Source organism: Paroedura picta, chromosome 4 (genome assembly GCF_049243985.1).
Source record: "Paroedura picta isolate Pp20150507F chromosome 4, Ppicta_v3.0, whole genome shotgun sequence".
Lineage (NCBI taxonomy): Eukaryota > Metazoa > Chordata > Lepidosauria > Squamata > Gekkonidae > Paroedura > Paroedura picta.
The window spans coordinates 2960444-2986901 of record NC_135372.1 but is presented as its reverse complement, the minus strand read 5'-3'; the positions used below and the strand labels follow the sequence as shown (position 1 = coordinate 2986901).

Below are 26458 nucleotides of genomic sequence, written 5' to 3'. Positions count from 1 at the left end.
GAAATTCAGCAATGCTGTCCGCTTCGACAGAGGAAATTGGATCACTGGCAGAACCTCGGGTTCTTTCACTGCTTTTAGTTTAGAAAGTCAAAGGCAGAGGTGTGTGTGTGCTGAAGACCACCAGAAATATAACCTCAAAACAGCTGGTCTTTTTCAGACCTTGGAAAGTGCAATCCAGTTTCTTCGTCGATTCAGCAGTTCGTGTTGGGAACTACAGTTGTGCGGTTCGGGTGCCGAAGCTTTGGGCTGGAACGGCCGTTTCGTCACCCGAACCGCACAACCCTACTCAGAACTTCTTTGTTCCGACCTGACGTCTGCAATAGGATAATGCAAGCCAGTAAATCCCACAACTGCCTTGCAACAGGTTAGCCGTTCCTCCATTGTGGCTTCACTGTATCGCTTCGTATTTCCTTGTGAATTCTTTCCGCAGTTCTTTGTTTCATGGCGAAGCGGTGGCTCTCAGGTTAGCAGCCGAGCATCTTGGGAAATTCACCCTCCTGGTCCAGGCATGTCTCCTTTTTCTATGTCTATCCTTTGATTTTCTTCAAAGGCAAGAGGGTCGATCCTGCCTTAAGACAGACAAAGGTCTGTATCGTGTGCAGGCAACAGTGTCTCTGTGGTGTTGAGCAAGCGGAGCAGCCCCTGATGCTGATCGGGAGTCCAAGTTGGCCCCTGGGCTGCTCACAGAAGTTGTGGCCCTCTTAGGAGACCGTGGTTGCATTTCTCAGGTTCTCTTGCTGGGATTCCCCATCAGGGTGCTGGGGATGTCTCGAGTTATGCAAGAGCTCTCCAAAGGTCATGCAACCTTCCACAGAAATTCGGATGGCCATTGACATCACGAGACCTCCCTGCAGCACCCTTCACCTTCCTTCCACGCCCACTTCTCTGAAGGGGCAATGCCTGAAAAGTATTTCAGAGGAACCTCCACAGTCAAAAAGATTGTTCTGTAGGTATCAAATTGCTAGCCAAGTTCTGGGACCTGGTCTCTGTTGCTCACTGTCCCTGTGCTCTCAGATAACTTTTTGAGTTTCATATAAGCACATCTCTTGGCTTTTCAACCCGCTGTTTATAATGCGTTTTGCTCCCTATAACTGTGTGCACGTAGGTAAGATTTGCTGGCTCGCATAATTTTAGGCCACTTTTCTCTTAAAGGAATCAAGAGTTTGAATATGCAGAGCGGGCAGCGCACCAGGCTGCTTAAGAAATAAAATAGTTTTTATGCAGGAGAGAAACAAGTATAGAAAGAGGTAAGACGAGCCAGTTTGGTGTGGTGGTTAGGAGTGCGGACTTCTGGCACGCCGGGTTCGATTCTGCACTTCCCCACATGCAGCCAGCTGGGTGACCTTGGGCTCGCCACGGCACTGATAAAACTGTTCTGACCGAGCAGGAATCTCAGGGCTCTCTCAGCCTCACCCACCTCACAGGGTGTCCGTTGTGGGGAGAGGAAGGGAAGTCGAATGTAAGCCGCTTTGAGACTCCTTCAGGTAGAGAAAAGTGGCATATAAGAACCAACTTCTTCTAATGTACTAGATTGAACCAACTCCTCTTCTTCTAATGTACTAGACCAGTCTTTCTCAACGTGGAGAAGGCCCTGAAATTTTCCTCAGGCTTCGAGAAAGTCAGAAGTTGTGCGGTCATACAATAAATTGTTGAGAAACACAGCTGTGGACACGCCCACGGGGACCCCTCCCCTCCCCACCCTCTCCAGGCCCATCATGGCTGGCGTGGGAGTGAGCGCTGGAGTCAGAGAAGTGGATTCATGGGCTCTGACCAGTTCTTGAGCAGCCTTCCCCAAGCCTAATGCTCTGAGAAACTCGCCACTAAGAGCCCAGGGTATTTGGCTACTAAGGTTGTCTGTTGCTTCTCTGTATGAGTTAAAGTCCTGGGCTTGCCACATTTCTCACAAGGGACTCAAGGCAGATTGCACATAGAGAGCCAGCACAATCACAAAAGTGGGACATTCAATAAGCAATGCATTAAAATTTTAGAAGTTTGGAACCAGCAGAAAGAGGAAGAGCTGGGGAGGGGGGGGTTAGACCCGTTTTTCACTGCCCAAAGGAGTCCCGACGTAGCTTATTAACCCCTTTCCCTTCCTCTCCCCTCAACACCCTGCAAGGTAGGTGGGGCTGAGAAAGCTCTGAGGGAACTGTTATGGGCACAGAGTCACACATGAGGAACCCTTTAAAAAGGTTTTGGGGAACTACAGGCCATCTAGTCGCACCCCTGCTCAATGCAGGATCAGACTCAAGCATCCAGGAGAAGGATCTCTCCAGCTGTTGCTAGAAGACCACCATTGAGGGGGAGCTCCCCACCTCCTGAGGAAGCCCATCCCACTGCTGAACTAGACTTCTGGAATCCTAGAATGGGAAGAGGCCATGCAGGCCATCTAGTCACACCCCTGCTCAATGCAGGATCAGACTCAAGCATCCAGGAGAAGGATCTCTCCAGCTGTTGCTTGAAGACCACCATTGAGGGGGAGCTCCCCACCTCCTGAGGAAGCCCATCCCACTGCTGAACTAGACTTCTAGAATCCTAGAGTGGGAAGGGGCCATGCAGGCCATCCAGTCCCACCCCCTGCTGAATGCAGGATCAGCCTCAAGCATCCAGAAGAAGGATCTGTCCAGCCGCTACTTGAAGACAGCCAGTGAGGGGGAGCTCCCCACCTCCTCAGGCAGCCCCTTCCACTGCTGAACTAGACTCCTAGAATCCTAGAGGGGGAAGGGCCATGCAGGCCATCCAGTCCCACCCCTTGCTCAGTGCAGGATCAGCCTCAAGCATCCAGGAGAAGGATCAGTTCAGCCGCTGCTTGAAGACGGCCAGTGAGGGGGAGCTCCCCACCTCCTCAGGCAGCCCATTCCACTGCTGAACTAGACTCCTAGAATCCTAGAGGGGGAAGGGGCCATGCAGGCCATCTAGTCCCACCCCTTGCTCAGTGCAGGATCAGCCTCAAGCATCCAGGAGAAGGATCAGTTCAGCCGCTGCTTGAAGACGGCCAGTGAGGGGGAGCTCCCCACCTCCTTAGGCAGCCCCTTCCACTGCTGAACTAGAATCCTAGAATCCTAGAGTGGGAAGGGGCCATGCAGGCCATCTAGTCCCACCCCTTGCTCAGGGCAGGATCAGCCTCAAGCATCCAGGGGAAGGATCTGTCCAGCCGCTGCTTGAAGGCGGCCAGTGAGGGGGAGCTCCCCACCTCCTCAGGCAGCCCATTCCATGGCTGAACTAGACTCCTAGAATCCTAGAGGGGAAGGGGCCATGCAGGCCATCTAGTCCCCACCCCCTGCTCAGTGCATGATCAGCCTCAAGCATCTAGGAGAAGGATCTGTCCAGCCACTGCTTATTCATGCATGGAACAGGGAAGATAGAGAAAGTCCTTTTCTCTGTTTTCCACAGTACAAGCAATGGAATTAATTAGGCTTAGGACAGATACAAAGTCCTCCTTTATTCCAGGTGTCATTAACAGATGGGATTCCCTGCTGCAAGAAGTGTTGGGGGCTACAAGCAGAGACAGCTCAAAGAGGGGACTGGGTAAATGGATGGAGCAGAGGCCCCTCAGTGGCTGTTAGCCCCAAGATGTAGTTGGGACATGGAGACTCTATGTTCTTGGTGCTGGGGGAACCATTACCAGCTGCCCCTCCCCACACATTCTGGATAACTGTGCCAGGAGGTTAATGGCAGAAAGTTAAGAAGAACTAAAGAGCCTGTTGATGCGGGTGAAGGAGGAGAGTGCAAAAGTTGGCTTGAAACTTAACATCAAGAAAACTAAGATCATGGCATTCAGCCCTCTCAATCCCTGGCAAATAGATGGGGAAGAAATGGAGATAGTGACAGATTTTATTTTCCTGGGCTCCAAGATCATTGCAGATGGGGACTGCAGGAAATAAATTAAAGGACGCTTGCTCCTGTGGAGGAAAGCTATGGCAAATCTAGACAGCATCCTAAAAAGCAGAGACATCACCCTGCCAACAAAAGTGCGTCTAGTCAAGGCTATGGTCTTCCCAGTTGCAATGTATGGCTGTAAAAGTTGGACCATAAGGAAGGCCGAGCGTCAAAGAATTGAGGCTTTTGAACTCTGGTGCTGGAGAAGACTCTTGTGAGTCCCTTGGACTGCAAGGCAAACAAACCGGTAAGTCCTAGAGGAGATCAGCCCTGACTGCTCCTTAGAAGGCCAGATCCTGAAGATGAAACTCAAATACTTTGGCCACCTTATGAGAAGGAAGGACTCCCTGGAGAAGAGCCTAATGCTGGGAGCGATCGAGGGCAAAAGAAGAAGGGGACGACAGAGAATGAGGTGGCTGGATGGAGTCACTGAAGCAGTCGGTGCAAACTTAAATGGACTTCGGGGAATGGTAGAGGACAGGAAGGCCTGGAGGATCATTGTCCATGGGGTCGCGATGGGTCGGACACGACTTCGCACCTAACAACAACAACGCCAGGAGGTTACATCTTCCCCTCTCTTCATGTAATGCCGTGGAGTTTATTTTGGCATGCCAGTCTTTACAATTCTCAAGAGATGAGGAGGGTGAGACAGCAGGTGCAGAAAATTGACTCTTCAATCCTCATTTCAGGAGGGGGCATCAAAGCCAAGGCTGAAATCCTCTTGGCGGTTTTTGTTTCCTTAAGAAGCCCCGAAAAAGAGATATGGGAGCACCAAAAATAGACCGGCAAAGAGACTTCTTTGAGCCGTCCCCTCTCTCTTCCTCCTTCCCTCCCTCCCCTGCAACATGTTGTGCTTTCGGACTCCTTGAGGGAGGTGCAGTTTTGTGTTGCCAGATTCAAGGACACCTCGAATGAAAGAGGAGGCCTGGCCTCATGGCGTGCCCCCCTCCATCCCCCCTGCCTTCCAAAAGATGCCATTTCCTGGTTCTCAGCTCCCCGGCAGAGGTTTGGAGGACCTGACCTCCAGGGAAGTAGACCATGCGGGTCGCAGTTGAAGGTGTCCTTCTGGGGGTATTGCTATTTCTCATGTCCGTGCCTGGAGAAGGGACTTCGGCAGGTGAAGAAACCTGGTGGGAACAGCCTGACGTTTCCGCCTTAAGAGAAGCAGAAACCCAAGAACCGGTGCCCTTTGCAAGAGTCTCGGCCTTAAGAGGACCAGGGCCGAAGGCTGCGGCGAATGGTCCAGAAGGGGACCGTGAACAGAGCCCTTACCAGCAATTGGCTGAAGAAGAGGAGACGTCCCAGGGTTTGTGGCCCCGATCCGCCTCCCAAGCTTGGCCCAACGGAGGCTCAGAGGAACCAGTGTGCCGGGTGAAACTGGATGGGTCAGGGAACCGGGTGCCCAACCACTTGGAGGTGGTGGGTCTCCTCAGCAGCCACGAGAGAGGCTTCTTGAAGGCACTGAGCCGGTCCACCTGGAGCGACAGGGACCTGGAAGAATTTGGGCTGTGCCCCCCGGACGTCCCCCACGCCCTCCTGGCCTCTCTGCAGCGTGTTGGCGGCTATCTAGCTGACTCCGGGGACAGCCGCTTCATCCTTCTGCACCTGGAAGAAGGTAGATGCCCGGACCGAAAGATGAAGGTTTCCCATTGAATTATGAACGCTGCTACTGTGTGTTTCCCTCCTCTTCCTCCTCCTCCTTCATTTGCCCGTTCTGTCTTTCCACCCCCTCTCTCCATATTCATGCATTTTTCTCCTCTTCTTTCCTGCCTTTCTCATCCGCTCCCGGACATAATATCTTTCTGTTTTAACTGGGAACAGGTCAGAGGCATTTCACCAGGGACAAGAGGCAAAGTTGAGCCTCCCTCACATTTCCCAGGCCTGTGGGTAGCTGGAAAAAGAGGCCAACCCCCTACGAGGACATGCAGGACTCCTTGGAAGGTGCATAGGCCTGCCTCAGGCACGCGGGGGGACGAGGGGGTAGATCCCAGCTCAGTACAGTGGTTAAGAGCCACGGCTTCTAATCTGGAGAGGTGGGTTCAATTCCTCGCTTGTCACAGTCCTGTTAGAGCTGTTCTTGCCAAGAAGTTCTCACTGAGCTCTCACAGCCTCACCTCCCTCACAGGTCCTCTGTTGTGGGGAGAGGATGGGAAAGGCATTCGTAAGCCGCTTGGAGACTCCTTCAGTGAGTAAATAAATGGGGTATTTAAAAAAAACAGCCCTTTTTCTTAGCACTGAATGATTCTGGCCTTAGTCTTGACAGATGTACCCGGGCCAGGAAAAAAATTTAGTGCCAAATTAGGTTGGGCACAGACCCCTCCCCAGCTGGTCATCACTTGCTGGGGAGGGGAGCCCAGCACACACCGTGCAGGGGTGGTCCAACTGCGGCCCTCCAGATGTCCATGGACTACAATTCCCATGAGCCCTGCCAGCGAACACTGGCAGGGGCTCATGGGAATTGTAGTCCATGGACATCTGGAAGGCTGTAGTTTGACTACCCCTGTGCCTTGGAGGATGGGGTGCCAATTTTGGGTTGCTAAATTCCTGGGGGTTTGAGGGTGGGGCAGGAAGGATTTGGGGAAGCGACCTCAGGGGGGACAATGCCACAGAGCTGGTCCTCAAGAGAGAGAGAGAAACGCCAACAAGTACAGACCTAGCACATTTCAGTCGGTATGCTGGCATTTGTGGTGTACGCACCGATATGTTTTATGTAGGCCCGGCAGACACAATAGTCTTTTATGGTTTTTAAACAATTTTGAGCTCCAGTAATAAATTGTTTCCATTTTTCCATCTTCGGTTTCCTCTCTAACCTCAGGGCAGTGGACAGCACGGAAACCTCCCACCACTGATTTAGAACGTACAGTAAAATGAGGTTTAAACTCACATTTTGTGGACATCGAAGCAGGTGCATCAATGGGACCTGGGAACTCCCGGCATTACAGTGATGGAGAGGAGATGCCCTGGAGGGTGGGCTGTACGGCATAGTACCCCACGGAGGCCCTTTTCCTCTCCAGGATCCATCGCCATATCTCCCGGCCTGGAGCTGGCAACCCTGCCCACACCCACACTGGTGGCCAAGGGGACCCAGACAGCCCTGGGTGCGTCTGAGTGCCCGGGAGAATCATGGCACACCTTGAAAAGCCCGTTAGTGGAGTTGTGGTGGGTGGGAATAAAGTACAACAAATTTCCAAGAGGAAGGGTGAATTTCCAATGCAGGAGAAGGCTTGCGTCGATGCAGGAGGGAGGGGGAAGAGGGGGTCTGAATTCAGAATAAGGGTATGGCGACGCTCAACTCTACTCCTTCTATTTCCTTGTGCATTGAAGAGGCCGAAATTAAACAGGTGAAGATGACTGCATTATCCGGGACGGAGGAAGAAAGATCTGCCTGTTGGGCTGTAGAAGGTGTGAATTCGGTGAAGGAGTGGATCAAAATGGATCTTCTGCCTTGTGAACCTGCCCTGTGATTCACACTGGCCTTACAGAGTCTCCACAGCACTTCTCACATGAAATCAGGTTGTGAAGTTTGCAGCAGTGCTGTGAGGCTGGATTTGCAATATTGGCATGAGAATCCTATTTAGAAATCCAAATTTCACACCTTTTGCATATTTTTTGGTGGTGTGGTTAAGAGTGGCGGCCGCTAAACCTGGAGAGCCGGGTTTGATTCGCTACTCTTCCAACATGCTGCCAGTTGGGTGACTTTGAACCAGTCACAATCCTGATTGTGCTGTTCTCACAAAGCAGTTTTATCAGAGCTCTCTCAGCCCCACTGACCTCACAGGGTGTCTGTTGTGGGGAGAGGAAGGGAATATGATTGTAAACCACTTTGTGACTCCTTCACGCAGTGAAAAGCAGGTATCCAACACCGACTCTTCTTGCTCCACATCTTGCGCACTGCTCCAAGTATTTGGGGCCATTCTGCACATCAGCAAATGTGGCCATAAGTTCATGAATTGCAAAATCGCTATAGTCAATAGTTATTCTTCGTTATTCTGCACTCCTGTATTTTTTGCGGTATTTTCATTCCACAATAGTGTTTTTTAGTTCCCCACATATTTCCGGTCTTGCCATATAGTAATCTTCGAGATAGATATGTGAACTGGCATAAAGTAAAATGTGATTGTTATTCAGGACTACTGACCAGTTAGAACTAGACTAAAATATTGTCGATACAACTATGTGTGCCATTTTAAAAATCATGGTGGGGCACCTTTCTCTCTCTTATCAGACAGGCAATGGCCCAGAATTTTGCTGCATGACTCTGCTATTCCTGGTGGTCTCCCATGCAAAGACTAGCCAGCACCAGACCCTACTTACCTTCCAAGATCTGACAAGGATGGGCCAGCCTGAACTATCCTGGTCAAGGCTCAAAACTCACTGCTGGTGAAGCATTTAAACTCCTGTCTTCTAAATTCTACTGTTTGCCCTTTGAGAACCAGCGTGGTGTGTGGCAGTGTAGAGCTTCTAATCTGGTGAGCCGGGTTGAATTCCTTGCTCCTCCTCCACATGCAGCCAGCTGGGGGACCTTGGGCCAGTCACAGTTCTCTTACAGCTGTTCTTGCAGAGCCGTTCTGTCAGAGCTCTCTCGGCCCCACTGACCTCACAGGGTGTCTGTGGTGGGGAGAGGAAGGCAAATGTAAGACACTTTGAGACTCCTTCGGGTAGAGAAGAACCAACTCTTCTTCTTCTTCTTCTTCTTCTTCTTCTTCTTCTTCTTCTTCTTCTTCTTCTTCTTCTTCTTCTTCTTCTTCAGTAATCTCAGGACTCCCTCAGCCTCCCCTCCCTCACAGGGTGTCTGTGGTGTGGAGAGGAAGGGAAGGGGATTGTCCCCTGTTTTGGGACTCCTTTGGGTAGTAAGAAGGCAGGGTACTAAAAGCTAAATCTTCTTTGGAAGGATATGTGGTCCAGTTAGACCCTGTGGTGCCTTTTCTCCCTGCTCTCCTTACAGTTCAGTGGAAGGCTGAAACGAAGCTGAGGTTCCAGCTGACCTTTCCAGAGGATATGGATCCCCCGCTGGGCCCCCTGCAGCTGGCCTTTCTTGTTTTTTACCACGGAGGAAAGGAAGGGGCTGCCACCAGCCCCAGAGAGAAGTTCATTGTGAGTGGGGAAGGCCTCTATCAGAAGCAGGTAAGCTTGAACAAGCATCTGGAAGGAGATGGTGAGATCAATGGCTTTCTTATGGCAATCAATGGACCTTCCATGTACAGGGGGAATCTACCTCTGAGCACAATGTGCAGAAGGCAAGCAAGCGGGGCACAGGCATCAACTTCATGGCTTAGCTTTTAGCATTCCCAGAAGCATCTAGGGAACAAAATCCAGTGAGGAGGGTTTTACCTCCCCATAGGGTTGCCATCCTCCAGTTGGAGCCTCGAGATCTGAAATTACAAGTGATCTCCACACTATGAAGATGGATTCCCCTGGAGGAAATGGCAACTTTGGTGGGTAGACTTTGTTTTTTTATTCCCTAACCCCCCAATTCTCCTCCCCTCTCAGATTGTACCCCCAAATCTGGTTAACCCAAATTTGTCAATCAGATTCCCCATGATTCTGGGGCTTCTAGAACCATCGTCTCATCCTGTCCTCTTCCAGAAAATGAAGTCTAGTGGGCCAGGGCCAGACGGAAGCATCCCTTTCGGCCAATTCCCCTTCCCACTGCAGAACCCACTGATTAACATGATCATAGAATCATAGAATCATAGAGTTGGAAGGGGGCATACTGGCCATCTAGTCCAACCCCCTGCTCTACGCAGGATCAGCCCAGAGCATCCTAAAGCAGATGCAGAACTTTACACTTATCTTTATTAAATTGCATCTTGTCCATTTACCCATTTTTCCATTTTGTTCAGATCTCGTTGAACTCTGTCTCTATCTTCTGGAGTATTTGCCAGTCCTCCCAATTTGGTGTCATCTGCAAACTTGATGAGTAGTCCCTCCACCCCCTCATCTAGATCATTAATAAATATGTTAAAAAGTACCAGACCGAGCACCGAGCCCTGAGGTACCCCGCTACTCACCTCCCTCCAGTCTGATGAAACACCATTGACAACAACTCTTTGAGTGCGGTTCTCTAACCAATTCCCTATCCACCTAACGATCTGAAAATCCAGATTGCAGTCCTTCAACTTATCCATCAGAACATCATGGGGAACCTTGTCAAAAGCTTTACTAAAATCCAAGTAAACGACAGATGTTTGCAGATCGCTCTCTTTAATATCTGCTCCATTATCTTCCCCACAACAGAGGTCAGACTCACTGGTCTGTAGTTTCCTGGGTCATCCTTCCTCCCTTTTTTGAAGATCGGAATAACGTTTGCTCTCTTCCAGTCCTCCGGGACATCTCCAGTCCTTAAAGAGGTCCCGAAGATGATGGACAAGGGTTGTGCAAGTTCTCTGGAAAGTTCTTTGAGCACTCTCGGGTGCATTTCATCCGGACCAGGGGATTTGAACTCAACCAGTGCAGCTAAATGCCTCTCGACAACCTCTCTATCCATGTTAACCTGCCACCCAGACACTATCCTTTGGCTACTGCCATCTCTAGATGTGCCTAAACCCTTTGACCTGTGGGAAAAAACAGATGTACAATAGGCACTAAGCCTTTCTGCTTTCTCTGCATCCTCCATTAGAGTTTGTCCATCTGTACCCAACAGTGGGCCTATGCCTCCTTTACTATACATTTGCTCCTCACATAAGTGAAAAATCTTTTCTTGTTACAGTGGGCTTCCCTGGCCAATCTTAGCTCACTTTCAGCTTTGGCCTTTCTGACGATGCAAAGTTTCATGCAGTTTGTTGTGAACCATTTTTAATGGCTGCTGTGGCAGTTATCGAACTTCATTCAGGCACAGGGTGGCCAATTTTGGGCTGTGGAATTCCTGGAGATTCACGGTTGGAGCCTGGAGGGTGGAGTTTGGGAAGTGGTGAGGCCTAATGCACTCCAGTCCACCCTCCGAAGCCGCCATTCTCTCCAGGGAAACTGATCCCTGTTGGATGGAGATCTGTAATTCCAGATCTCCTCAGGGTCCCCCCCCCCCCTCCGGAGCAGCATTCTGTGGCGATCAGTGGGCTTTCTTTCTGCCACGCAAAAATTTCGTCCGGATTCAACCTCGTTCTTTCTGGGTATCCCTGGTCCATGGAGAAATCCATCTGGTTAAGCTGGGTGAAAACACAAGGGGTCCCTTAGCCCAGGGGTAGTCAACCTGTGGACCTCCAGATATTCATGGACTACAATTCCCATGAGCCCCTGCCAGCATTTGCTGGCAGAGGCTCATGGGAATTGTAGTCCATGAACATCTGGAGGGCCACAGGTTGACTACCCCTGCCTTAGCCATCAAATTCTTACCTGCTTTTAAAGGCACAGGGACAGATGGGTTTTGGGTTGCCAACTCTTGATTGGGAAAAACCTGGAGCCTTTGGGAGTGGAGCTTGAAAAGGGGCTGGATTTGGGGCAGGGAGGGAGTCCAGAGCAGCCTTTTCCTGCAGGGGAACCGGCTTCTGTTTCCTGGAGCTGAGCTGTAATTCCAGGGAATCTGCAGGGCATCCCTCGATGGGGTAGGGATGGGAAATGCTTCTGCCTCGGTTCTTGCATTTAAAATGTGTCTCTTCTCTCCTCTCCTCTCCCTCCTCCTGCCTGCCCTCCAGATTCTCTGCCTCTCCAGGGTAACACGGTACCTCGTCCTCAAAGGGTCACTGCTGTCAGGCAGAAATCTCCCTGGCCAGCTAAGCTTCCGAGTCTCCTTGGCCATCCGGCGTGGCAGCAATAGGGGTACGTTCCGGAGGATAGACCCCCAAAGGAGGCCCCTCTCGTTATGCATTCTTGATTTTCTGCTTGCCATAAAGGGGGGGGGGGGCAACATCAGTCTAACAGTTATAATTTTACCTTACTTTCCCTTCAAGAACCTCAGGGCACCGTGGTTATATCTCCCGTCTTCTGTTTATCCTCACAACAGTCCTGTGGGGTGGGCTGGGCTGATGGCAACTGGCCCAAGATCCTGCCATCAGCTGAGTGAGAATTTGAAGTTAGGTCCCAGTTTGATCTCCTGTTCCTTTTAGTTGTTACACTGATATTCATTAATAATAAACAGCAATCAACAAAGCTTGGTCTGTTTAGCCTGGAGAGGAGGCGACTGAGAGGGGATCTGATAACCATCTTCAAGTATTTAAAAGGCTGCCATATGGAGGATGGAGCAGAGTTGTTCTCTCTTGCCCTGGAGGGATGGACCAGAACCAACAAGATGAAATTAATTCAAAAGAAATTCTGTCTAAAAATCTGACAGAAGTTCCTGACAGTCAGAGCGGTTTCACAGTGGAACAGGGTTCCTCGGTGGGGGGGGGGGGGGTTCTCCATCTTTTTTGGAGATATTGCTTCCACCAATGGTTGATTGGACATCAAGCAATTCCCCACCACCACCCAGTTTATTTCTCAGATCTGAAACGCAGGGCGATAAACCGTCAACCGCTAGAAGGAGACAAACACCGATAAAACGGGGAGGGGGAACCCCCCCCCCCCAAGAAAAGGAACTTAACAAGGAGCCAGCTCTATAACAATTTAGCCCCATTAATTGGCTTCGGTTTCTTTTTAGCCAGGGATGAAAACTAATTAGAGTTGCCTGCTCTGGGTTGGGAAATACCTACAGACTTCGGGGGAGTAGGCATGCTTTGGGGCAGGGAAGGACCTCAGTGGAGCCTAATGCTGTGGATCCCCCCCTCCAAAGCAGCCGTTTTCTCCAGGGGAACTGATTTCTATCGCTTGGGGGTCCCCTGGGTCAGAGGTGGCCAAACAGTGGTGTTCCAGATGTTCATGGACTACAATTCTCATGATCCCCTGCCAGCATGCGCTGGCAGGGGCTCATGGGAACTGTAGTCCATGAACATCTGGAACACCACCATTTGGCCACCCCTGAAACAAGAGGCTGGCATCCCTCTAGCTAGTATCATCACCACAATCCGTCCCAAAGGGCTGGGGGGGGGGGCAGGGGAGCCCACCTTTCTCTGTTTTTCCTCAATCCACATTTTCCCGTCTCTGCTCCCCAGATGTGGCCCTTTCCCCTCAAGAGGCCCAGGATCTACTTTTCGGCTTTGATGAAAAATGTTTCACCCGCATGACCCCCTCAGTCCTGCTGGTGGCCAAACAGAGGCCTGACGGAGCGGCGGCTGGGTCCTCCTCCTTCCTTGCTGCCCAAGGTGTCCTGGATACAGCCCCGTATCTGAAGCCCAGGTGAGTGGTTGTGCTGTCCTGGGGGGGGGGGGGTCCGCCTGCTGGAGCTTGTCTGTGTGGAGGGATTCTCCATGCTCCTCCTCTTCAGAGGCCTTGCTTTGGGAGCCAGGATTGCCACATTCCTTCTAATGCTCCTGAGGTCCCTATTTACTAGGAGCAGGACGGGCCTGCTGGGCTACATCTCAGCAGCATGGTGACGTCACTTACAGCCTTCAGAAGTGATGTCACTTTGTGCCATTATGGCGACACTCTGGTATTTGGGCAAAAACTCTGTGGTCAAAATGGCTTCTACCACAGAGTTTTTTGCCCAAATGTCAGACAGTTGCAGAGATGTTGCTGACAATGTCACCTGGGTCCCTTCCTGCTCCCGAGAAGTCTCTCCGCTGGTCAGCTGATTGGCAGTTGACCTGGCAGCTTGGTAGAACAGCTCTGTTTTACGAGCTCTGGAGAACAGTTCAAGGTTCTACAGGGCTCTGAGCTCACTAGGATGTGTGTTCTACCAAGCTGGGGCCAGGGCCGAAAAGGCTCTGGTGCTGGTAGAGGCCTGTTTAATTTCCATGGGGTAAGAGACCCAATAAAGTTTACCTCCGAGTATAGAGTTAGTTAGTTTTATTACTGTCATAGACCAGCATAAGATGATACAGAAACACCCATTAAAACCAGGAATTAAAACATCTTAAAAGTTAACAATAGAAAATACAAAAGGTAGATAAACACAGCTGTCCATTTAAAACAGACCATTCTATTACGAATTTTGATCACTGCTGTGCAGAACTTGGCAACTCTATAAGTTGTATTATTTTCTATATCTGCAAGCAGCAGAGAAATGTAAAATTCTCCTGAGCGCCTTGGGAATCTGCCTAGCAGCGGAAGAATGAGACTAGTTCGAATCTCATTATAGAATCGACATTGAAAGAGAACATGTTCCATGGTTTCTACGTGTCCAGAGCCACAGGTGCATTTCCTTTCGGTATAGGGTATTTTCCTATATCTTCCTTCTAATACCGCCGAAGGGAAGGCATCACAGCGTGCCAAAGTGAAGGCCCTCCTATGACGAGGTACTTCAAGCTTGGCCAGATATGTCATAGGGGAAGATGAATATCTATTGGGTTCACTAATAATGAAAGATGGGTGATTAGCTAGGTCCTGTTGCCGTTCTATGTCGGTCAATCTCTGCTTAACAACGTCTTTGGCCTGATCATATCCCATACTCAGTAGGAACTCAGGAGAGAACCCCAAGAGTGTGATTTTAGTTCTGATGTTTCGTTGCCAAGATGATTGATAGCCATCCTCAGTTGTTAGTGGGGCAAGGCCACGAAGGAAAAAGGACAATTTAAGCCAGTAATTTTAAGCAGTCAGTATAAGTTTTTGTATGCATGTGCACTTCTTGTATGCATGTGCACCAGAATTCAGCTTCTGTTAGTCATTTACCTGCTTAAGGAACAGCTCAAGGGTAGGGATTAGAGACCTCTGTTCTCTTGGAAAAAATGCTTTTGTTGAGATTTGAAATTAGCAAAACCTTCACTCTGTGTTTTACAAGTTTCCCCCCATCACTCTCTGGGTGGAGAACAAACAGGTGTGTGAGTTCAATTGCTTTACAGACTTACCATCAAATAAATGCTCATAGGTCTAGCCAATGGGATGGTCAAACTCCCCCTCTCCATTCAAGCAGGATACAGAGGATTGGAGGTGTCAAAAACTAGATGGACTTCAGGAAGGAAGAATCTTCAGGAAAAGTTTCTCTGGCCTGTCCTGTCCTGGTCAGTGGGTGGGGAGAAGAGAGGTGATAAAACTCCTGGGACAAAGAGGAAGGTCTCTTTGGTGCTGAGTCCATCAGAGTAGACAGAACTCTTAACCAAGTTCTGGGGGAGGCAGCCTGAAGAACTGGAGGAAGCTGTAAAGTAAACCTCCAAAAAGAGCTGAGAAGGAACACCCAATAACTACCCTCGTGACCCACAACCCTTTCCGGATTGTGTTTTTCCCCTTCACAGCGGCTTGCCAGCCTTCGGCGTCACCGAACCCCCTGGCAACGCCACCGCCCGCCGCCAGAATATCTCGGTGCCAGCCCTTCCCCTCAGCACGGGGCAGTTCTTGGAGGCCCTCTCTCAGTTTGTCAATCAGGTGCTGTGGCCCTTTGGGAAGCCGCCTCCCACTGCCAGGTCCCGCCTCCAGTTGGACTTCGACACAGTGGAGGCCCTCCCGCACTGGTCATTCAACCTGTCAGAAGAAGTGGCCCTGGAGTGGCTGGTCCAGTCTGAAGACCACGTGGTAGTGCTCTTCCCCGAGGACAGCCAAGCTCTGATGGAGCAAGACTTGGGCCAGCGGTACCTGGAAGGGAGGTTGCTATGGCAACTGCTGGCGAAACTGAGCTCCATCATCCAGGAAGTGAAGAGCCTCCCGTCATTCCAAACCAATGCCCGCCTCTTCCATAACCTCCTCGCGTCCTGCTACTATCCTTCTGGGTCAGCCCCAGAGTCGGCCAACAGCGACTCTAGAGCAACGGGCCAGCAGGAGGGAATGAGCCGCCGGAGAAAACTCCACAGCCTCTTGCTGCTGAAAGCCCTGCAGGCGCTGCGAGGCCACTGGCGGGAGTCGAGGAAGCCGCCACGGGCCAATCGCAGCACCCAGCCGCAGGAGGACTACTGCCGCCTGCAGGAGCTCAGGGTAGACCTGGTCTCCATGGGCTACATCATCCTGCCGGAGTGGTACCACGCCAACAACTGTGTCGGGCCTTGCCGAAGCCCGCTGTCCACCCGCATCACCGACTACTACAGTCACACCCTCTTCCTGCTACGCATGCATGAACAGGGCCTGCTGCTGCAGCGCGCCCCTTGCTGCGTCCCCGTAAAATACTCCCAAAGCATCATTTTAACCTTCACCAACGACCAGGGGCTGAAAGTGAAGAAGTATCCTGATATGGTGGCTGAGGCATGCGGCTGTCGGTAAAGAGGGGGAACCCCGTCTAGCCCCCCCCCCCCCGACTTCCTGGGGAAGCATGCCTCATTCAGGGCTGCTGGTGTTGCCTGTGTTCCCCCCTGCCCCCGCCCCCGCCCCATCTCCAGCACTAGGGCTGTGTATTCTGACCTAAGAGAAAAATGAACCCTGCTTGGAGAAACCCTGCGTAAATGCATGCACAACAGACTCATCTGCCTAATTCTTTTTTTGCATTTTCTTTTTTGTCTGCTGCTTTGCTAGATTGTGGGGGAGGGATACAGAAATGCTCAAGATACTAACCTCCATCGGGGGCCTGGAATTACAGCTGATCTCCAGAATACAGAGACCAGTTCTGGGAAGCAGACTGTGTGGCATTAGGCCTGCATTGGCCTCTTTTCCAAACCCTGACCTTCCCATGCTCCACCCTTGAAATCTCCAAGAAGTCCCCCCCCCACACACACACACACTGGAGCTCAAATTGAGGGGAAAAGTTGAACCACTTCTGCACGTGGGGCAAAATCGGGTGATGTCTCCTACCTGCCAAGGTGTGATAATAAATTCAGCCATTTCTTTCCTCCACACTCTGCTGTGGCATCTCACCTTTCCCTCTTCCCTGGCTGCTGGCTCACCCCTGGGATGTGCGATAGAGGCTGGTAAACCCACTTTCCTGGATCTACCATATCGTGCTTTAAAAATGGCCTCATCATCAAACAGCCTCTGAATGTTGTTGTTGATGTCATTTGGAAGGGCCTCAATAAACTGACAACATTAGGGGGCTATGACGGGAACAATCCCTTGTGTGGAAACGGACCTAGAATGGGATCCTTAATGTGATCCAAGCCTCATCTCCACATAGGCTGTATTTTGTTTTCCCAACATTGACCTAAAAAACGAGTAGAGAAAACATCACAACCGACAGGGATTGGGGGCAGGGGGATGAACCCCTGACATTTAATAACACACACATCCCAATAACTCTTAATCATGTGTCTGGGTTCTGAGTCAGGTTGCCTGCTCTCGACTGGGAAACACCTGGAGATCTTGGGAGTGCAGCTAGTGAAGGGCAGAGTTGGGGGGAAGGAGGGACTTCGATGGGTTATAATGTCGTAGAATCCTCCTTCCCAAACTGTAATTCCAGGGCATCCCCAGGTCCCAAATGGAGGCTGACATCCTGACCTACTGCTGAAATATTCTTTCCCAACTCAGAGCCGTCCACCCTCGCCAAGAAATCTATCCGGGGTTGTCAAGGGGCCCAGGACACTAAGCTGGGTGGGACAGATGTCTGATTTTGTTTGAACCTGAGGAAAGCAGGGGTAGTCAACCTGTGGTCCTCCAGATATTTGCTGGCAGGGGCTCATGGGAATTGTAGTCCATGGACATTTAGAGGACCACAGGTTGACTACCCCTGTTGTATATGGTGTGGAGGGACTGCCTATTGCCCTATGCCCCCCCCCCCCCGCAGGGCTTTATGCTATACGGGTACTAATTTGTTGGTTATTCCCGGCCTCAGGGAATCCCGACTGGCCTCGACCAGGGCCAGGGCCTTTTCGGTCCAGGCCCTGAATTGGTGGAATGAGCTCCCGGAGGAGCTGTGGGCCCTGTGGGAGCTTTCAGTATTCCGCAGGGCCTGCAAGACGGAGCTCTTCCGCCAGGTCGGTGGTTGAGACCGGTACGGCTAGGAAATCTGTATCAAGAGTGGTATGAATGGCAGCTGTGCCCTCTTTACTCCTTCCCCTAGGAGAAATCCCCTGGGGGGATTGAGATTAGTGAGGGATTTGCTTTTTTGACGTATCTTTTTTTGTTCCTTCTTGGTTTTTGATCAGTGAATTGTGTTTTTATGTCTGGGGTTTTAAGGGGGATTTTGTGGGCTTTTTATTCAGACATTTGTAACCCGCCACGAGCCGTCTGGGAGTGGCAGGTAATAAACCAAATAAATAAATAATGCTCTCCAGGAGGTTCATCTAGTTAGACTCGGACCGGGCTTCTTAACCATCCCAAGAAATCCAGAATTCCTAAAAAGACAGAGTTCCGAGTCATGCAGACCTTAGATTCGAACGTTTTAATCCTTTGTATGTTAACCGTCAGATTTTCACACCCCAAAGAGTTTTGATTTTTTTTACCATCTCAAAGTGGCAGGACCCATGTTTTCCCCTTAAAATACCACAAGAAAAGTCACCAAACAGGACTCAAAGGCCATCTCTGGGCAAAACCTGGGCTTCCTACATACAAATTCTGGGTTGTCTGCCTTGTCAAGGTGTCCCCGTTGCAAACAGGTTGTGTTTGGGCAATTAAAGTGAGGCCATTCATTCCCGCACGGGTTACAGCATGCAAGCCGACAAAAACACTTCTTTTCCTTTGTGCAAAAAGAAAAAAGAGGGGAAAAGCCTCCGATGAAAGGGAGGAGCATCGGATCGAGCAAAAACACCAGAAAATTTCAGACTTGGTGTCTGTGGCCCGTTAAGGCAGAGGCCTTCACCAAAGAACAAGTTTCTGAGATCCCATTGATTCTGTTGAGTATCCAAAAGGGATTCACCAGCTGAGATGTCCCGTGCCCATCAGGCCTCATGGATCAAGAACACCCAAAGGAGCCTTCCTTATTGTCCTACGCAGAGGCCAAGAACCAGTCGGTGAGGAGCAAGAGGCAAAGCGACCCCGTCCTGGTGTTCTTGAGCCAGCCCCGAGGCGAGGATGCAGCTGCCGAGGTCTCTTTGGCTTCTTCTCTGCTCCCGTAGTGATCCTTACAGCTAGGGCTTCTCCCCCCAGACTCCCACTCCTGATGGAGTGGTGACAGGAAAGGAGGACGATCCATTCTCAGCTTCCACAGCCAGGAAAAACGAGGCAAGGTGCCGGGGCAAAAGGTTTTGCCTGAGGTTACTTGGGGAGGGAGTACACCAAATTGGGCAGGGAGCAAAGTCTTACAGAGTGTGCTGGGAGCTGCGGTTGCAGGTGTGCGGTGTGGGTCAACGGGAGGGTGAGAGACCGGGCCAAAGCATTCTCTGGGTTGCAGTGACTGGGGGCCATGCCACAGGGGTGTCTTCACTGGGTGGCTGTTCCCCCGGCTGCACAATTTTAGGAAGTCAGCACAGGGGGTGGGGGTGGAGGTAGCTCATTAGCTCTGTTGCACTCGTGGGGGGCAGCGGGGCTGGGGCTGGGGCTGGGCTGGGGGCTCAGTCGTGTCTCTTCCCCTCCTGGAACTTGTGCTTCCCAAACTTGTGGGCCCTGTCCTTCTGTGCGAAGAAGGGGCGTTGCACGTGCCAGGGCTTCCGGCCCTGGAACTCACGTGAGTGGTGCTTCGGGTCCTTCTCCTGCCTGGGGTGGCGGGCCTCGCTCCGGTCTCGGCCCTCCTTGGGGAGCCCCTTCCCTTCGCCCTGCGGGTGCCGCTTGGGCTCCTTGAGGAGGGCTGGCTCGTGTTTGGGAGGGCGGCTCTTCCCTTCCTCCCAATGATGCTGCTTCTCCGAGCCCTCCCGGCGGCGGCGTTTGCCCGAGGCGCGCTTCTCCTCTTTTTTCTCCTCCTCGTGTGCTTTGCGGTCTTTGGGGGCCTTGTCTTTGAAGGGCTTCTCTCTTCTCCTGGATTTTGACTCTCCCCTCGTTTTCTCCCGGCTTTTTCGCGGTTCTGCCTTGGCTGTGGGCTCCTCCCCTTCCTCGCCTGGTTCCTCCTCTTCCTCGCTTGGCTCCTCCTCTTCCTCTTCTTCTATTTCTGTGGGCTCTGCCTCCTCCTCTTCTATTTCTAGTGGTTCCACTTCTTCCTCCTCTTCTTCCTCTGGCTCCGGGGGCTCATAGTCATCTGGCCACTTCAGCCACCTCTCGTAAAACCACAACTCTTCCTAGAAGGGGACACAGAACAGTGGTCAGCACAAACCTTTAGGGTTGCCAGCTCTGGGTTCGAATACAGATTTGCGGGGAGGGAGCCTGGGAAGGGCTGGGCTTTGGGGAGGGACAGACCTCTCTTGGGTGTTGTGCCATAAAGTCCACCCTCCAACCTAGCCCTATTCTCAAGGGCAGCCTGAATTCTGCCATCTGGAGAGCAGGTATAATGCAGGGGGATTTCCAGACCCCATTGATGGTTGGCAGCGCCATAAAGCTCCCCTGTTGTAACGGTTAACTGGTGGGCAATTTTAGCAGTGCAAACAAAAGATTGGAAGAGCCAGAATGGCTCCCTTGGGTTTCTGGCACTGTGGAAATGGCAGGAAGGGGTGGCCATTCAGAGGCAGCCCCTCTACGCTCTAGGGCAGAGCGGCCAAACTGTGGCTCCCCAGACGTCCATGCACTACAACTACCATGAGCCCCTGCTCAGCATCTGGAGAGCCACCGTTTGCCCCCCTCCCTGCCCCCAGAGGGAAGCAGCCAGCAGTCACTCTGCAGGGCGTCTTGATGGGCAATGGGGCCTTTTTAGAATGCCCAACTCAGGAAACGGTGCGCCCAGTCTTCACACTGGAGCTTTACTGTGGTTGTGCCATTGGTGGATGTGCCAGGATGGCAGATGTCCTATTTCACTCTGAGCAAGTATTAGAATCTCCCTCATCTAGCCTAGCATTTTAAACTACGAAGAAGAAGAGCAGGGTTTTCGCGCCCTGCTTTTTGCCTACCCAAAGCGGTCTCAAAGGGGCTCGCAAGCACCTTTTCCTTCCTCTTTCCACCGCAGCCATCCTGGGGCTGAGCGGGCTCTGAGAGAACTGAGACTGGTTCCAGGTCACCCACCTGGCTGCATGCAGAATCACACCCAGTTCTCCACATTAGGGGCGGCCACTCTCAACCGCGACACCAGGCTGGCTCTCCCAAGGTTGCTTCTTACCTCCCCACCTCTGACCCTCCAGCAGCTCAACGCTGTTTCCTGTGACCGGCCGTGGCCCTTCAGTCTGCCTTCCCCTCCCCATCCCACAGGAGAAAACCCCTGAAGATCAGCCTCGTAAAAGTCAGCAATGTGGCCCCTGCTGCCCTCCTCTCTCCCTCACTCCACGGCTCTTACAGACTTAGGGGCTTTTTGCACGGCTTCAAAATAGCACAATGGTTGCTAATTGAAAACGCTAGTAATTTGCCTTAACGCACGACGTCATAGACAATCTGCAACACTCCTGAAACCAATCAGCAAAAAGCGCTTCGTTGTAGCGCTTTTAGGGGAATCCCAAAAAGTGGATTCACCCTCCGGAAAGCGATACACTCCTGCAACCAATCTGCAACAGTAGCGAAAAAGACCTGTGCGTTAACATTGTTGCGGTTTCTTCAAAGTCCCTCCTCCTGAGCCTGTCCTCCAAACTTCCGGCGAAGCGATCGCCATTTTTTCCCCCCGAGCGAGTGGAGATCAACGCACCGGCGAGCCTCCGTTTAGCCAGTGAGGCTTCCCAGGCTGCAGTCCCTCCTCAGAGCTGTTTACAGTCACTAAGCACAAGAAGCCCGCAGAAGCCCGTTTGCTGATGTATTTTCCCTTTATTTTTCACACTGTTTCGGCTGAAAATCGCGCCCGTGAGGGGGGGGGGATTTTTTTTTCCACTCTGAGGCAGCGTGTTAACGATCAAACGATCAAACGACAGCTCAAACACCCCAGGCAGCTGGATGGGTCTCTCCGTTGCAAGGAATCTACCCAGATTCGTTACAATGAGTCTGTTTTTTTTTTTTTTTTTAAACCTTCCTTAAAGGGAAAGGGGCTGTTTGGGAGCATGCTAACGGCTGCCCATTGGCTGCTTGATGGCCAGGGGCGGGACGAGCTTGGCAATAGCGCTTCCTTTCTAGCGATTTCTGCCGAGACCGGAAGCCTGTGGGAAATGCTAAAAAACGCAACTGATTCCACTACAAAGGCAGGTATGCATAACGACGAATTCCACTATTTTAAATGGCGATTTTTCATTCAGTGACCAATTTGCAACAAAGATCCCAGTGCAAAAAGGCCCTTACTATTCTACACAGAATCTGAAGAAGCTTGACACATTGGGGTTTCAGAAATATTAAGGTTCTTTCCCTACAGGCACCAATTGTGTCGTCCCCCACCCCCCTTTTCATCCCTGGAGAAACCTATATGGATTTCGATTCATGCAATAATAAAAACGTTGGCCACGTTATCGATGGTGGATTCATCTGTCCCATGATTCCTCTAGGAGCATTTTGCCATGGGGGTGAGCATGGTTTTCCCGGAAGGCTCTCTAGCTTACCAGTTCTCCTGGGGGGCTGCCCTCTTGAGGCCCACTGTCCGGGGGAGTCAGCACGCCAGGCTCCGTAACTGGAACGTCTTCGCCAAAGTCCAGAAAGTCTGCAAAAAGAGAGTTTAGCTGTGATGCTGCAGGCAAGACGCAGGTGGTAGGCCGGCCTTTCCGCAGAAGGCTTACCTTGAACCACTTGGCAGCTGGCGCTGAGGAGGGCGAGGAAAGAGGCCACCAGGAGGCACTTGTTCAGCGTCAGCCCCTCCCAGGGGAGAGTGTCCTTGCTGGGTCCGGCCGCTGCTTTCCTCTTTGCGGGGATGGTCCTTGGCGCTTCCACGGGAAAAGAGAGAAGGGAACCAAAACCGTGAGGTGCTTCCAGACAGTATTCACAGCCCTGCATTTCATAAGCCTTGGGTGACAATTTTGGCAAATGCATCCCCCTCTCCCAAATGTACCCTGTACTTTGCCCTGAAGAGGACAGAATTGGGGGAGGGGGGGCATGCAGAAAAGCAACTGTGGCCCACATCAGCATCCTGGAAGAGTATCATCCACCCCTTCCAGCGTCCCCCCAGACGCTCCCGCCATTCATCCCTGCATCCCTCCTTATTGTCCCAGGTGTGGCAGGCTGTCTTGTCTGTAACTCAAGCAAACAAGTTCCCCCTTCAAAGGCAGAGGCCCAGGACAGAGGTCCCCAACGTGGCGCCCGTGGACACCACGGCTCCTGCCACCACCCTTCCTAGTAGCCCCCATGTGCTTTTCAAAAGTAGATGTCTGATTGGCTGTAGAGATTAAGAGGCATCCTTTTAAAAGGAGCTGCAGTCTGAAATGTTTGCGTTACTATATAACCTCGCTCCTTGACACTTTGTGTTTGACGTTGCCTTCCGTGGCACCCATTTTGTCCTTGCCTCCAGCGCCCAGTCTCAGAATTCCTGAAGCTCGAAAAGGACCCCTGGCCTAGAGGGCGTTTGCTCCCTTGCAGTTGGATGCAGATTTATTTCTAATGCAGCTCCAAGCCAGCTATAAAACTTGCACAACTTTTAAAACTGCAATCTATTAAAATGCTTAACAGCCAATGAATACTTATAAATCGAACCTTTAAAACAGAATTGAACTAAAAATGTCAGAGTTAGTAGTGTGCCTAAGGCAGGACAAATTCTCAATAACATGTTTTTGGCATAATTTGCATGTGAAGGTGCACTATATGGCTCCCTCAATATGTCCTCCAGAAATGAGAATGTTCCTTTCCTCAGAGGCACTGGGAATATATCCTTATCCATTGTTGTTCCTCTATATATTTGTGAAACAGCCTGGGGAGGGTGGGACGTGTCCGACTGTCCAAATTAGAATAGGGCCAATCAGGGTGCAGCCAGCTTTGCCCCGATTGGCCCTGCCCCTGCAGCTCCCGCACTCCATCCCTGGACTCTAGCCTCTTTGCTCTCAGACGCCTCAGTGACTGGAGACAGCAGCAGGTAAGGGGAGAGGGCCCTGGGCAAAGGGTCATGGTGGAGGGCCTCCTATCGTGAGCCTCCTGGCCTGCTAGGCTGGGCCTGCTAACAAGGGCCTCCCGGCCTGCTGACTGCTCATTAAGGACAGCTCTCTGTCGGCCCCGCTAATGAACTGGCCGGCCCCTGCCCGCCCCACTTGATCCAGCTGCAGCTGCGGCCCAAAGCCACCTTAATCTGCCTGGCTAGGGGACTCTTTCAGGGCCCGTTCTTAGGAATGGGCTTTGAAGTATAAAATAAAAGATATAAATATAATAATAAAATACTTCTGGATAGCCACAGTTTGGCAACCTCAATAGTATATATTTTATCAGAAACAGACCCACACCAAATTTGGAAAAGAAGCACAGAAATATGTTTTTTAAAATGTTTGTGCCAAAGGAGATGTGCATTGATTGCACAGCCACCACCGGCCTCACGAGGAAGCATGGGTAGACTTATTTGTGAACTGCAGCCTGCAGCTGTGAGTAACATGAGAAATCCACCCTCTTCCTGACAGATCACCTTTCAGCCTCCTGAGCAGATGGCCTGGCTGGCTGCCAGAGGGTGTGTGTGAATGCAGCAGCTCTCCTCAAGCTGATCCCCTGGCTGTTTGCTTTGCAAATCCGCAGGCTGCAATTCACTCGGTGGAGGGGGAAAGGCAATCTGCCCGATGAACAAAAGTCTTGATTCAAGAGGAAAGGGGTGTCTGGAGTGAGCGCTCTCCATCGAACCGCAGCCCCACCCTTTATACGGCCCTGATATTTCCAGAAGATAATCAGCAGGCGGCCTAGGGACAAGAATTCCATCCCTGGGACGACTGACAACCGTCATCTCTCTTCCCTTGTCCTTTTAGGCTTGCCACAGTGAGGGAGCTTTTGGATGAGCAGGGGTCCCCAACGTGGTGCCCACCAATGCCTTTCCTGGCCCCTGTTTTTCCTCCAGTGCTCCATCTGAACTTCTGAGAAAGGCCGCAGACCCCCGGGGAGATCTCCTGTAACCCCAGGATTCCCCAGAACCCTGGCTGGGGATCCCTGCTGTCAGCACTGGATGTGCCAAGAGATAGTCAAATGGAGAAACATGTACCTGGCGAACCTGCAGGGCGGGTTTTCTCCGCCGGCTTCTCTGCCCGGGATGTTTTCTCCGCCATTTTTTCAGTCCTTGGCACCTTCTCTGGGACTCTTTCCACCCTTGGCGCTTTTTCAGCCACCTTTTCAGCCTGCGGCGATTTCTCTGCCCCCCTTTCTGTTCCCGGCAGCTGCTTTTCGACTCGTGGAATTCTCTCGGTCACTTTTTCAGCCCTCAGCACTTTTTCTGCCACTAGCTCAGCCCGGGGCACCTTTTCAGGGGCTTGTTGAGCACCCGGATGTTTTTCTGCCTCTGGCAGTCCCTCTGGTATGGCTTCGGCCATGATGTCCACAAATTCATCCAGATCCCTCTCAATTACGTGCAGCTGGTCTTTGCCTTCCTTCTCTAGGCCCTGAAATAACAAGGGGAGCAGGCGGGGTTCAAGGAGGCCTTCGTGTGGATTCCCACATGTGACACAAGAAACACGTTTCAGAAAACACCCTGATTCTGTAATTCAAGGGTAAACCATGAGCAAGGATTTCGTTTTGAAAACAGCTCCTTCGGTTTATGATAACAGACACCACATTTCTCACTAATATCTGGAAACGAGGAGAACAAACAAACAAACAAGCAAACAAAAACACCCTGACAGCTTTTTCTGTCAACTTTTAAATAAATCTCTGTCTTTAAAACTAGTGGTTTCACTTATGAGGAAGAAGAGTTGTTTTTTATACCCCACTTTTCACTGCCTGAAGGAGTCTCAAAGCAGCTTCCAATCACCTTTCCTCCCTCTCCCAAGAGCCCCTGTGTGAGGGGCTGAGAGAGCTCTGACAGAATTGGTTTGCAAGAAAAGCTCTAACAGGACTGTGACTAGCCCAAGGTCACCCAGCTGGCTGCATGTGGAGGAGGCGTGAGGAATCAAACTTTGCTCTCCAGACTAGAAGCTGGGGCTCTTCACTACTACACCAAGCAGGCCCTCATGTGAATCATGCATCAGGGCCATTCCGCACAAAGTGCAATATGGCTAAATCTGTGCGCTATTGAAAAGCGCTGCAGGCAAAAGCGGCAGATCTAGCGAAAAAAGGCTCTCCCACTAGCACTGTTCTCGTAACACACAAGTTTCCGGTCTTGCCGAAATCACAATAGGGGAGGCGATATTTTTCCACGCTTCCTCCCGCCCCTTAACAGCCAATTAATTGTTGTGTTCGTGTTTCCCTTTAAGAACTCTTTTTTAAAAACCCCAAAACACCTGTAGCAACACATATTCGTTCCTTCAGTGTATCAGAAAGACCTTTTCCGCAGGCATAGGAGCTGGCGCTTAATCATTTACAGGCTCCTCAAGTTAAATACCCCCCCCCCCATGGGCGAGATTTGTGGCTGAGATTATGGGCAGTGTCAAACAAGGGGCTGTTGTAGTAGGGAGCTTTGTTTAACTTTTAATCACTTCTGTGGAGGGATTTTAGCCGGAGAAGCCTCTGAGAAGCCTCGCTTGTTCGTTGCTTTCCCCGTCTAAGAAAAAAAAAAAGGCGATTGCTTCCCCGGAAGTTCGGCGGCGAGAGCGGGGGAGGGACTTTCTTTCTACCGCTACATTGAGAACGCACATGCCTTTCGCTGATGTGTTGCAGCTTGTGCGCAGAAGTGTAGCGGTTTTCTCAGGGGGAATCCACTTTTCCCGATATCCCAAAAAGTGCTACAACGAAGTGCTTTTTGCGGGAGTATTGGAGGAGTGTTGCAGATTGTGTGCAACGTCATGCAGAACCT

The 26458-nt window shown here is 51.3% G+C and overlaps 2 protein-coding genes across 4 annotated transcripts in view; one reads left to right on the top strand and one right to left on the bottom strand.

The window, feature by feature from the left end:
- The first annotated feature begins 1 nt into the window (after position 1).
- On the top strand, positions 2-17966 carry AMH (anti-Mullerian hormone). The gene is made up of 5 exons (XM_077331554.1): positions 2-5491; positions 8822-9000; positions 11508-11631; positions 12900-13083; positions 15075-17966. Exons 1-5 carry the CDS (start codon positions 4915-4917, stop codon positions 16027-16029), a joined length of 2019 nt encoding a protein of 672 aa, XP_077187669.1. The 5' UTR covers positions 2-4914; the 3' UTR covers positions 16030-17966.
- Positions 17967-18061: 95 nt separating this feature from the next.
- JSRP1 (junctional sarcoplasmic reticulum protein 1) overlaps positions 18062-26458 on the bottom strand; it is a 31001-nt gene continuing 22604 nt past the window's right edge. For all 3 annotated transcript variants that reach the window (XM_077331555.1, XM_077331556.1, XM_077331558.1), the window contains 4 exons: positions 24716-25109; positions 22335-22478; positions 22161-22258; positions 18062-19841 (listed from right to left, as the gene is read on the bottom strand). In XM_077331555.1, the coding sequence (XP_077187670.1) occupies positions 19185-19841; positions 22161-22258; positions 22335-22478; positions 24716-25109 (1293 nt within the window). In that variant the 3' untranslated portion in view covers positions 18062-19184. The remainder of the gene's footprint in view (positions 19842-22160; positions 22259-22334; positions 22479-24715; positions 25110-26458) is intronic.

Bases quoted from the DNA above. Each gene is read 5' to 3' on its own strand.
- AMH (XM_077331554.1), top strand. From the start codon at position 4,915: ATGCGGGTCGCAGTTGAAGGTGTCCTTCTGGGGGTATTGCTATTTCTC. The intron at 9,001-11,507 runs GTAAGCTTGAAC...CCTGCCCTCCAG, and splicing joins AAGGCCTCTATCAGAAGCAG to ATTCTCTGCCTCTCCAGGGT. The intron at 11,632-12,899 runs GTACGTTCCGGA...TCTGCTCCCCAG, and splicing joins CCGGCGTGGCAGCAATAGGG to ATGTGGCCCTTTCCCCTCAA.